The sequence below is a fragment of the Colius striatus genome, chromosome 15, assembly GCF_028858725.1.
Source record: "Colius striatus isolate bColStr4 chromosome 15, bColStr4.1.hap1, whole genome shotgun sequence".
Taxonomy (NCBI): Eukaryota; Metazoa; Chordata; class Aves; order Coliiformes; family Coliidae; genus Colius; species Colius striatus.
Window position 1 is genome coordinate 22,051,846 of NC_084773.1, and position 11,497 is coordinate 22,063,342.

General features: G+C 48.0%; 2 protein-coding genes across 4 annotated transcripts; both read left to right on the forward strand.

Annotated features, from left to right (window-relative positions):
- Positions 1–274: 274 nt before the first annotated feature.
- THUMPD3 (THUMP domain containing 3) lies at positions 275–4,891 on the forward strand. 2 transcript variants are annotated; one of them, XM_062008433.1, is made up of 9 exons: positions 275–470; positions 874–951; positions 1,186–1,710; positions 2,769–2,899; positions 3,308–3,377; positions 3,548–3,663; positions 3,850–3,960; positions 4,209–4,332; positions 4,594–4,891. In XM_062008433.1, exons 1-9 carry the CDS (start codon positions 279–281, stop codon positions 4,723–4,725), a joined length of 1,479 nt encoding a protein of 492 aa, XP_061864417.1. In that variant the 5' UTR covers positions 275–278; the 3' UTR covers positions 4,726–4,891. The 2 variants fall into 2 exon arrangements, with proteins under 2 accessions (XP_061864417.1, XP_061864418.1); XM_062008434.1 differs by having other exon boundaries at positions 3,853–3,960.
- A 2,237-nt stretch (positions 4,892–7,128) lies between these two features.
- On the forward strand, positions 7,129–9,615 carry VHL (von Hippel-Lindau tumor suppressor). Of its 2 annotated transcripts, none has more exons than XM_062008343.1 (3): positions 7,129–7,358; positions 7,663–7,773; positions 8,042–9,615. In XM_062008343.1, exons 1-3 carry the CDS (start codon positions 7,175–7,177, stop codon positions 8,302–8,304), a joined length of 558 nt encoding a protein of 185 aa, XP_061864327.1. In that variant the 5' UTR covers positions 7,129–7,174; the 3' UTR covers positions 8,305–9,615. The 2 variants fall into 2 exon arrangements, with proteins under 2 accessions (XP_061864327.1, XP_061864328.1); XM_062008344.1 differs by having other exon boundaries at positions 8,120–9,615.
- The last annotated feature ends 1,882 nt before the right edge of the window (positions 9,616–11,497 follow it).

An 11,497-nucleotide genomic window follows, 5' to 3' on the forward strand; every position in this document is an offset into this window, starting at 1 on the left:
CTCGCCGGCCCTTCCTCGCTCCCCGCGGCCCGGCACAGCCGCCCGCTCGCGGCCATCGGGACCGGGACGCGCCCGCACCGCCCGCGGACCAGCGCCCGCACCGCCCGCACCGCCCGCACCGCCCGGGGACCAGCGCCCGCACCGCCCGCACAGCCCGCGCCGCCCGCACAGCCCGCACAGCAGCGCCCGCGCCGGGCCCCTGGCGGGCAGCAGGGGGCGCTGCGGGCCCGGCCGCCGCTGGGGCGCGGAAGCGGAAGCGGCGGCGCGTGGTGCCGGCCATGGCGGAGGCGGCGGGCGGCGGGGGCCCCGGCCCCGGCGCGGAGCTCGCGGCCGTCATCGGCGCCACCGTGCCCACCGGCTTCGAGCTGACGGCGGCCGAGGAGGTGCAGGAGAAGCTGGGCTCGGCCTCCAGGATCAGCCGGGACCGCGGGAAGATCTACTTCGAGGTCCCGGCCGACAGCCTGGCGCAGGTCCGCGCCCCGCAGTGTCTGCGCCAGTCGGGTGCCCCGGTGGCCACGCTGCGAGCGCGCTAGTGGCGGGTCTGGTGCCGAGCGCAGGATCCCGGCCTGTCAGGAGCGGAAGGCTTCCCTTGTAAAGATGTTAGTTATGAAAAACGCTGCGAAACAGCTCCGGCTGCCGCGCGCTGGAGCCGCCGCCGGGTGAATTTTGTGCTTGTAAGGGTAGAGGAAGCCGGGAAGCCCCGGGCAGCGCCAGGAAGCCTTCCTCTGGCTGTACACCTGAGGTGACACCCTCGTGTGAAAACGTGGTCTCTGAAATCCGGGTGCAAAGGGACAAAATCCGGACTCTAGTATAAACGCAGTCCCCAGGCACTGGTGGTTAGTAACGGGCCACCCTGTTTCTCATCTCTTCTAGGTCCATCGCCTAAGGTCAGTGGATAATTTGTTTGTTGTTGTTCAGGAGTTCAAGGACTACCAGTTTAAAGAAAACAAGGTGAGTTACTCCACATTTTAAAATCGGTTCTGGGTTTGGAGTGGTGGTTTTGATTTAAGACTAGTTTCAGAAAACACTCTGTTCCAGTGATCAAAAATGGCACAACGAGCTGTAAGCTTTGTTTAAATGTGTGGGGGGTTACACATCTAGGAAACTAACTTGAGAGGCATAAAGAAGGGATAGCTCTAAAAGGGATGGAATGACTTCAAAGCATAACTCTTTTGTCTTTTAAAGGAAGATGCTCTAAAGGATTTGGAAGATTTGGTTAAAAAGCTGCCTTGGACCAATCCATTGAAAGTTTGGGAGCTGAACAACAGTTTGAAAAAGAGAAAGACAAAACGCAAGAAACAGAATCTGCCAAGTACTGCAAGCAAAGAGAAGCTGAATGATGACAGGGACGAAGGAACAGATCAAAAAGATGATGTTGAACAGGAGGACTGTGCCCAAAACGCTGCCAGTGTGGAACCTGCTATTGGGCAGGATACAGAAGAGGCACAAGGAGGGGCTTCCCAAAACGGGGAGGAGGATAATGAACAGTCAGATGCTAAAGATGACTTGCAGGCGGGTTGTGGGAGTGAGAGCCAGGCCAGTGACAGTCAGGCAGGGGAAGGAGAGGCGAAGGTGTTGAAGTTCCGTGTGACGTGCAACAGAGCAGGGGACAAGCACAGCTTCACCTCAAACGAGGCTGCCAGAGACTTCGGTGGAGCTGTGCAGGAGCATTTCCAGTGGAAAGCTGACATGACTAACTTTGACGTAGAGGTATAGTGCTGTGCCTTGGAAATACCTACATGTCCATTGTAAAAATTCTTAGTTCTTAATTCTGATGCTTAAAGATCTCCAAATGCCTTCAAAAGATGACTCGAGCTAAAAACTGGTCATGCTGGAACCACGAGCTCCTCAGAAGCATTCCCTTCACTGTCACGTGTGCATCCTCAGATCCCACCACTTGCTGGTGCTCTGGCTACCCATAATAATCATCTCTTGTGACCTTCTCTTCCTCATGTCCCTTTCCTGCTCTGCAAATACTCTTGTCTTCTCAGCTGGTGCAGCTGAGACAGTGCTCAAAAGCTTTCCCCTCTCCCTCAACCACTAAGCATTGTCTCCTCCTGCCACATTTGATCTTGTTCATTTTTATAATAGTCACCTTCTGCTTTACCTTCACCCTTGCTAAATCTTTCCCTCATCCATTGTTTCACATCAGTGTAAATTAACAGAAGATATTCCGTACAGAAGCTGTAGTTTTATGGCTGAAGGGGACAAAAAGGGGTAACATTAAGTCTCTGGTGTTTATTTCTTACCGTAGGGAAAGCAGAGGTTTGGAAAGGACAACTCAGGGCTGTGGCCCCTCAGTGGTGTGAGACCACTGCTTTTGAGGGGCAGAAAAGCTTGCCTTTCCTTGCAGGTCTATAAGGGCTGGCACAATGTCCTGTAGCAGCATTGTCACCCCCCAAATTCGTATGGTGGAGAGGACCAGCAATAGGATTTGTATTGCTGCTTTGCAAATGCTGCACTGTGACTTGCAGAACTTGCCTGATTTCTCCCCCATCCTTGTAAAACAAAGCTTCTAAAAAGCCAGTGTGATGGTTATAGCGCTTTGTGAAGCTCTGTGTAACAGACTGAGTGAGAAGATGCGTGAATGCTCTCCTGAATTTTGCCTGTTGTCACCACTGAAACATGCGTTGCTTTCCTTCCAAGAACGCTCTTTCATACATAGTTTCTGTTTTTTTATTGCCATCCAAGATTCTCATTAATATTTACCAGGTGTACCTTTGAAAACTTCTGTTCCTCCTGAAATTTAGGTCAAGTTTATTCTTTAGGTTCTTCTGAATATTCACAACAGTGAAGTAGTTGTGGGCATTGCCTTAACCGAAGAGAGCCTCCACAGAAGAAATATTACACATTTTGGACCCACCACTCTTCGTTCAACTCTTGCTTATGGCATGCTTCGGTGAGTGTCATTGCATGGTTTTGTATTATTCTCGGGTAACTAGGTCATTTTGTTTCAGAACTTGGATCCTTTAACTCCTGCTGCTTCCACAAGAGCCATTTCTGATAATTCTTGAGGACAAAACTGAAAAGGCATGTTAGGTGGAACTGTGCTCTGTGACTAACAGTGGGTGCTTTGCACAGTAGGGTTGCTGTGTGAGCCAGTTTTCAAAGTACTGTGTGACATTCTGTAAGGTACTTCACTGTATTGCTGCTTGTAACATGCTGGTTAACGACTGGGAAAAGTAATGACATGGAAGTTGTTTTGTTAGAAGGGTAGAATCAGAGTGATTAAGGTGGTTGTCTTCCTTCCTTACAGCAATTAACGGGTTTAGGACTTTTCTCACCGTGTCTTTTTTCTGTTCCTCAGGCTCTGTGATCCACAGCCAACAGATATCATAGTTGATCCCATGTGTGGTACAGGTGCAATACCAATAGAGGTGATTCTTTATTTTTTAACTTGATAAAACTTGACCATAGCTGCAGCTGAATAACTCGCTTAAGTTTTCTGGGTAATGACTGAAGAGCCAACTCCTCGTTTGCTTTGGTGGCTTTTTTTATACTAAGCAATGTTGCTGTAATCTTGCTTATGATCAATATTTTGCCCTAGGGAGCTACAGAATGGCCTAGCTGCTACCATATTGCTGGTGATAACAACCCACAAGCTGTAAAGAGAGCAGCAAACAACATCTCTTCTTTACTAAGGAAGAATGAGAATAAGGAAAGGTGAGAAGAGTACAAGTGATTTCCTTTTCCTGGAGAACTGTATGTAAAAAAATCTGGTTTGCATTGATGCACTTGACTGTCTTGTTTGTGTTTTCCCGTTTATTCTTTTGCTGATATTACAGACCTCCTCAGCTTAAAAATATTCTCGGTAAGCCACGTGTGAAGTAAAATTCTTTGCACTTGCAGCAGCAGCTCCCTGGGCATACCCTTAGACATCATTCAGTGGGACATTTGCAACCTCCCTCTGCGGACGGGTTCCGTGGACATCGTTGTGTCAGACATGCCGTTTGGGAAGAGGTGAGGGGTGACGGGGGAAGTTCGGGTGCTTCCCTGCCGCGACTGCACGTGCTGGTCCGGCAGGGGTAGGGGCTTCTCTGGCCAGTTACTTAACTGGGCTTAGTTACAAAGTATCGATGTCCATTGTAAAAATGCAGGTTGAAGTTAATAGTAAGTGTGGTCCTGAATGCCCTCATCCATCTCTGAAAGAGCAAGTGGAGTGAACTGTTTTCCAGCAGTCACAAAGGGGATCCTAATTTGTTTTGCAGGATAGGGTCAAAGAAGAAGAACTGGGATCTCTATCCAGCCTGCCTTATGGAGATGGGCCGGATCTGCACACCGGGGACGGGCAGGGCTGTGCTGCTCACGCAGGACAAGAAGTGCTTTGCCAAGGTATGTTCTCTGAGAGAAAATCAAACCTCTTTACATGTGAAAATGTATTGAGGAAAAATAATAAGCTGGCTTAATTACAGAAGATGATGTATTTTTAGAGCAATAACTAGTAACATTTATGAACACAGTGTTTGGCCTGAGCAGTCATTTGATGTTGTCAGATGTGATTTAGAATAATTTAACATACCTTCTAAAGCAAACTTACCTGTATTATGGTATCTTGAAGCCGCCTGCACCCTGTGGCTGTTTTTTGGGTTGTAGGCCTTGTCACGGATGGGGCACATCTGGCGCAAGGCTCAGACCGTGTGGGTGAACGTGGGCGGCCTTCACGCTGCAGTGTATCTGCTGAAACGCACCTGGGAAAGAGCAGAAGAAAAAAGATCATTCTGGTAACTTGCGTGGAAGGACACAAGAGACAGCTGCAGAGTCTGTTGAATAGCAACCTGGTAAAGCAGGCACCCCAGAGCAAAGGTCTGTCTGTTCCCGAGGAAGAGCACCAAACGCACGATGTAGAAACTGTGTAACACAGATATTAAACCAGGGGTCAGCTTGACAGCTACCAGTTGTACTATGTGTTCTGAAACCTTGTTATTTAAATCACCTCTTTCCTCTTCGGCACCCAAGCTGAAATTCAGCAGTGGAGTTAGTAATACTTTCATTTGTCCGAGTCTTCTCTATCATGCCAATTGTGTTTTTCAGTTAAATGTTTCATGCTTCTGCTTACAGTAGAAAACATGTTGAGGCAGCTTTGGAGGTAACTGAATTTATTTCCGAAGTGTAGAAATCATACGTCTATCTTAAAATGACTAACAGGAGTCCTGTCATCCTGAAGGGTTTAGAGGTAGTATCCCTAATGTAGTACTTGTCCAAATTGAAGGTTTGCAATTCACACCAGTGCCCATCTGTAATAAGGTAATAAACCAGCATCTACATTTTATGCTCTGATAGGCAAGTGCCAGTTAGCAAATGGTATGCTGATGCTGCCATTTTTCTTACCCGTTACCTCAGCTTTGTGCTAATTATTAGTTAGTGTCTAATCCACATTTTAATGTTCCACTGCCATGAGTGAGGTGGGTAACGCACACAGCCTTAGCAAACTCTCTAGTTACTAGTGAGAAGAGATACTGAAAGCAATTCTATTTCAAAGTTCATGTTTTCACAGTCTACCATAGACACATGAAGGTGGCAGTATGTTTAAATGTATTGGGTGATGTAACTGCTGTAGTTATGCCACAGTATTTACAAAAACATATTACCTACTGAATAACTTCAGATGCAAATATTTTCCTTATGTAAATGTACCCTGATTTCTCAGGCCGCTGACTCTGCTCCTCAGAAGCTGGAAACACTAATTACCAGTTTGCCATGTTCATTCCAGTGTATTCATGCTAAGTGTGTGTGTTTAGAGGTGAACTAACAAGTATTAAAGTTTTAGAAGTTTTGCATAGGAGATAAGTCTTAGTTGTGTTCTTTTCCTAGTCAGAGTCCAGTTAAGGATAATGCAGGCCCTTATTTGCTACACAGCTGTCTTTCTGCATAAAATGGCAACACTTTTCTTTCCCCACTGCATGGTTTTTATGACAGTGTTGAGGTGATAGTTTTTGCATGAAGTGGCTCTAAATACTCCCACTGTAGGGAACCCTACAACTGAACCTGGGTATGTTACATTCATAAAATGAATTAACATCGGGGTGGTTTCTTACTCTTAGTTTTGTTGTGTTTTTAAAGGAAAGCCAAGCACAGTTACATTTTAAGACCTTACAGAGTACATTCTGAAGTCTGGGGGGAGTTTGAGTTAATTGGAATGTAAGTAAAACGCCAGTCATCCCTTTTGGCCTGAAAGGTAGTAGGGGTTTTTTTTGTTTTTAAAATGACAGCTAACATGAAACAGATTCAAATCAGATGGATGTGACTTGGCAAACTCAGCTTTCACTAACGTTACAGGAAGTAAGATTATTGACAGCTGCAGAGAATTTGTGTTTGGTTTTCAGTACTTGTCACACTAAAATGTACAGCCTCACATAATTATGTCACATTTCAGAGGAGATGCTAAGTTTAAAATCATAAAGCATGGAGGAATGGGCAGATATACAGTGATATATCTGCTCTCACAGCTGTACATCTGTGCTCAGAGTTGTACAATTTAAAGCAGTTTCTCTTAAAGATTGCACTTTTATGGAAGATCGGTACCGGCACCAAGGAATAACAGCTTTTTTCACTTAAGACCACCAGGCTCGTTGTCTGTGCTGTGTAACCCCCAGTGCTGCGCAGTCCCTTATGGCATCAGCAAGGATCTGCAATGTGTGCTCCTTCCATGGGGGGCAATTACCGGTTTCCTCCCACAGAAGGCAAGGGGAGGAGTGACTTCCTTTGAAGGACAGCGAGGGAGCCTCTCCTGCAGCTCTCAGGCATCCAGCTGTACTGGAAAGAACTGGGACTGCCACATGAGGGCTTCTTGGGTGTCCTTCTCTGTGGCTCACAGGTGGTTAGAGCGATAGCGCAGGAATTACAAAGACACACCTCATCTGAGTCTTGTTGCAGAACGTGAAGTATCCTAAAACGGGCTCCTTTGAAGTGTTTGGCCAGCCGGCGAAGGCAGGGTGCGGCCTCCACCGCGGAAAGCTGCCGTGGCTGCGGGGGAACGCGCTGAGTTGCCTGCTTCCTCAGGCGCCGCGCTGCTGCTCCGCCCCTTCCCTGCCGCCGCTGGCCCCGCCTGCTCTTGGGGAACGGCGCCCGTGCGCCCGCCCCGCCGGCTCCCGCCCGCCCCGCGCCACGGCCGCGCAGGCGCGGGGCAGCGCCACCTCCCCTGGCGCACGCGCGGTGCGGGCCGGCGCCGTGCGAGATGGAGGAGTCGGGGTCCCGCGGGCCGGGGCTGCGCTCGCTCAAGACGAGGGAGGTCTCCAGCGTCGCCTTCAACAATCACAGCCCCCGCGCCGTCCTCCCGGTCTGGGTGGACTTCGAGGGCGAGCCCATCTTCTACCCGGTGCTGGAGCCGCGCACCGGGCGGATGATGCACAGCTACCGGGGTGGGTGCTGCCGCCCGGGCAGGGCAGACAAGGCGTTCAGCCCTGGCGGGGCCGCGGGGCGGGGAGCTGCAGCGGCGGCGGGAGGCTGCCCGTGGCCGGCCGTGGCGGCTCGGCTCGGCGCGGCTCCGCAGGCCAGGGGATCGCGCCGCGCTCCTGGTCGTATTCCGCTGTCACGCAGGAGACCAGGGCCGCGGCCTCGAAACGGGGAGCTCAGCCAGCGAGCAGCTCAGCTCTTCGCGGAGCCCCCACAAAATTGCTTGTAAAACGTGCGGTAACGCTGCGTTTCCACCGTGTTCTCTCCCAGGTCACCTCTGGTTGTTCCGGGACGCAAAGACAAAGGATGGGCTCCTCGTCAACCAGCAGGAGCTGTTCGTAGCAGCCCCCAACGTGAACAGAGCGGACATCACGCTGCCAGGTAAAGGCAAGGGCTGGCCCGTGCCGAGAAAGCAAAACCAGTTCTGTGCTTGGCATCAGTGAAAGGATCTAGTGAGAAATCAGGTGCTCAAATAGTAAAATCTGTCTCAAAGTACAAAGAGATCCTGAGGGTTTCTAAGTAGAGCTGTGACATTATACTGTATTGATTAGAGCTGTTGATAGAGCTCCTATTGATAGATATCTCTGATGGGTTTCATAGGGTGGCTGAGTGAATTTAGCATGCTGTAACACTGCTGTGTACCCTGTAGGTGTACTGGGAGCAGCACTGTGTGTTGGAGGCGGCAGCTGCCCTTGTGACCAGGTTGTCTGTCTATTTTTGACTCCAGTGTTCACCCTGAAAGAGAGATGTCTCCAGGTTGTTCGCAGTCTGGTCAAACCAATGGACTACAGGAAACTGGACATTGTTCGATCATTGTACGAAGAGCTGGAAGATCATCCTGATATTAGGAAAGATCTTCATCGGCTTTCCCTGGAGAGAAGCGAAACGCTGATGAACGGAATGCTGGAATAACACGATTCACTCCAGGCTCTTTAAACAGCAAAGCGCAGAGTTGAGGCTAGGATGGTCACCATGAAACCTGCCAAGAACTAACATCTGTATTTGAAAGTTCTGAAACATAAACTCAGTTAAATTGTGGAAAACCTGCCGTGCTGGAAGGGCAGATCCACAAGGCCACCCAGCAGGCAGAAGCTCGCCCGGTTGCTGCTAGTTTAGAGCCGTCCTTCGTTACGCGTGTTGCAGCCCGATGACTGGGAGCCTTGCGGGGGTCAAGGTCAGAGGAGTTTTATTTGGGCAATCTCAGAACACTGCAGAGGGGTGTAACATCAGGTCATCTCTGGAGGGCATGCATACAGATGAACTGCCTCTGTATTAGAACGTGAATTGCACCGAGGATTGGTTTAATCCAGGCACTAGTGACTGTAAGTGGCAGACTATCACCAGTTTTGATTGCATCATTTATTTTTGGATGGAATTCCACTCTCTCACACTTAGCCTAGATTTGCCTGTGAATTGCAAAGCAGGGGCTGTTTGCGTATGTGAGCGTTTCCATTGCCAGCTGCTGAGGACCTGACCTGAAATGTCACGTTGGTGGAAAGATGACACATGCAAATGCTTGGGGGTTTTTCTGCATCTATAAACCTGTGTCATATCCACACTGAGGCTGACACATTTTTACTCAGATCATACCTTGAATGCCTTATTTGTCCTTCATGATTGGGTTCTTGCTTAGTTGATCTCAAGGTGATACAAACTAGTGAGCCATATAGACCTGAGCTGTGGGACACCTTCCTCTTCTGCATCTGCCTGTACAGACATTCCAGGTAGTGTTTCTAGAATGCTCTGGCTCTTAGCTTTTCCCACTGCAGTGCAGTGGTTCAGAGTGTCATGGGAGGCCTTTTCAGGGAGCACGGACCACTCAAACTGCTTGTGTCTCCTATGGAACAGACAGCAGGCTGTCTCAGCTCTTACAGGCCTGTTGCTAGATCAGCTCTCAGACAGACCCATGGCTCAAAGACATTCAGAAACGACATTTCTTTATATTCCATGTCCCTCATACTTCAATGTACACAGGTAATTCAAAGCAGCGTAGTTTTTGGCAGATACTTGTCCACCAAATAACAGATGAAGTGGAGTTCAATGTTAGATGGGAAATCATAGCAGGTTATTTCTGTGGCCTATGTTTCTTTCCAGTTATATATTCTGTGAAACACAACTGTGAAACTGAGAACAACATGTTCTGTAACGATGAAGTATCTCCCTTTTTTGCAGACTTGATTTTCTTACATAGTTGAGCTGTATTAAATGATATTTCCATAAAAAGATTAAGTCCATTCTAACTCTTTTACTCCAGTTCTGTCCAACAACTTCACAGTGCTTGTGGCTGTATGCTTGTATTCCCACCGCAATCCTGAACGACACTCTAGTTGACCTGTAGCGTGTATTTTAGGGTTGAGTTTACAAATTGTTCAGCTTCCTGTTGCTGCAGGACCACGATGTGACCAACATGGAACTGTGACCACAACTTATGGCAGTGTCTGCGAATGAACACCGCTGTGTTACCGTTTCTGCTTTTCCCACCTTTTCAGGTCTCTTTCAGAGAGAAGCAAGCCCGTGTAGGCTTTGGGAGCAAACAGCAGTGGGTCACCCAGCACAGAACCCTTGGGCATGAGGGCACGGTGCTGGGTGCCTGCAGAATGAGGGCAGCTTGCCTCATGATGTACCTGTGGTGCTGTGCATTACAAGTAGCATGACAGTGCTGCCAGACATTGCACAAAACTGGACTGCTCCACTGTAGTTTTAATGTAGTAGGTGTCACATCTTGTGTTTAACAGATCTGTACATATAATTCTGGATACTTCTGATTTCTGTGGGGTCTGTGATCTCATGTTGCTTATTAGAATAATTGACATTTATTCTATTAGTCTGTGACTTTTCCCCCCATAGAACCAGTGGGTGATACTTTCCCAGTATAATGGTTATCACTGCACAGGGATCAGGCTGCTTGAATTCCTGCAGGTTAGCAGACGGAAAAGGATACTTATGTATCCATGACTTGCCAAAACCAGTCTGCAGTCATATATCTACATGGTCTGTCTACCCCCTTTCCCTCATTAATTTGTGTTTTAAAGGTGAAACTTAATTAATTCTTTGGAAGACTGTGCATTTACCCACAGAATCCCAAGTAGAAGGTGGCATTCCTTGGAGTCTTTTAGGTATGTGAGTCCTGGGACAGGAGTTTTACAAACCCTGCTTGATTTCTTTAGCATTTAGTTTAAGCACAGATGCTGCATTTGCATGGCAGAGTTGCTCTCCATTCACACCTGAGATAGCAAACACGTCCATCACAGACAGGGGCCAGACAGGGGCTTTTGGATTTCACACCAGGCATTTGATTTAGGCATTTGATTTTTAGCACCAGAGTACATTCTCTAGGTCTAGCTTCACAACTTTAGGCTACCATTTCATTCTGACAACAGTAACTGACTGCTCTCTGCACAGTCACTAAGAGTAGGAAGTGCTTTAAAATAATGATTGTCTCTTTCTTAATATATAGCAAGAGACAATCAATACTTTAAACCTTGTAACTCCCCAGACAAGAGAAAAAGGAAATTGTGCTTCCAGTTTGCGGATGAAATTCCAAAGTTATGCAAAAAGTCAGAGAGGAAGTAAGTGAATGTGAATACAGTTTGATGCAGAACCCTGCCCCTGCAGCTGCCTCCCCTGTGGATGCATTTTCTGTGATAACACTAGTTTTAGCTCTGGCATACCATCTGAGTGTTGGGTTTCTTGTTGACAAATCGTGAAATACCTTTTTTCCCCCCTATACCGCTGCATCACACCTGATGTGAACATTCAGTCCTCTTGCTGCAGTCTGACAGCAGCGTTACAGGTTTTGCTGGTTTTCTCTTGTCTTTCTAACCAGCAAGGCAGTGATTGTGGGTGTGTTAGACACCACCTTTCCTGAGCTGAGCAAGTTGTCAGAGTGCAATTATCACATGCTCACGAGCTCCTACCATGGACTAGTTTAGTAATAACATCAGCCCAGTTGTGTATCGGGGTTTTTTTTTCTAGCTTAGAGGCATTCTAGCATAAATCCAATTCAATCACATATTGTTTGCCATTGGAATGCCAAAGCTCAGAATATTTCCAAAATCATTTGGCTTTCATTCTTCAGCCAAACCCATAGCTTGAGTGTTTATTC

Coding starts and splice junctions, on each gene's coding strand:
- THUMPD3 (XM_062008433.1), top strand. CDS start 279: ATGGCGGAGGCGGCGGGCGGCGGGGGCCCCGGCCCCGGCGCGGAGCTC. Junction 2,900..3,307: donor CTTGCTTATGGCATGCTTCG/GTGAGTGTCATT, acceptor TCTGTTCCTCAG/GCTCTGTGATCCACAGCCAA. Junction 3,961..4,208: donor GACATGCCGTTTGGGAAGAG/GTGAGGGGTGAC, acceptor TTTGTTTTGCAG/GATAGGGTCAAAGAAGAAGA.
- VHL (XM_062008343.1), top strand. CDS start 7,175: ATGGAGGAGTCGGGGTCCCGCGGGCCGGGGCTGCGCTCGCTCAAGACG. Junction 7,359..7,662: donor GATGATGCACAGCTACCGGG/GTGGGTGCTGCC, acceptor GTTCTCTCCCAG/GTCACCTCTGGTTGTTCCGG. Junction 7,774..8,041: donor AGCGGACATCACGCTGCCAG/GTAAAGGCAAGG, acceptor TGTACCCTGTAG/GTGTACTGGGAGCAGCACTG.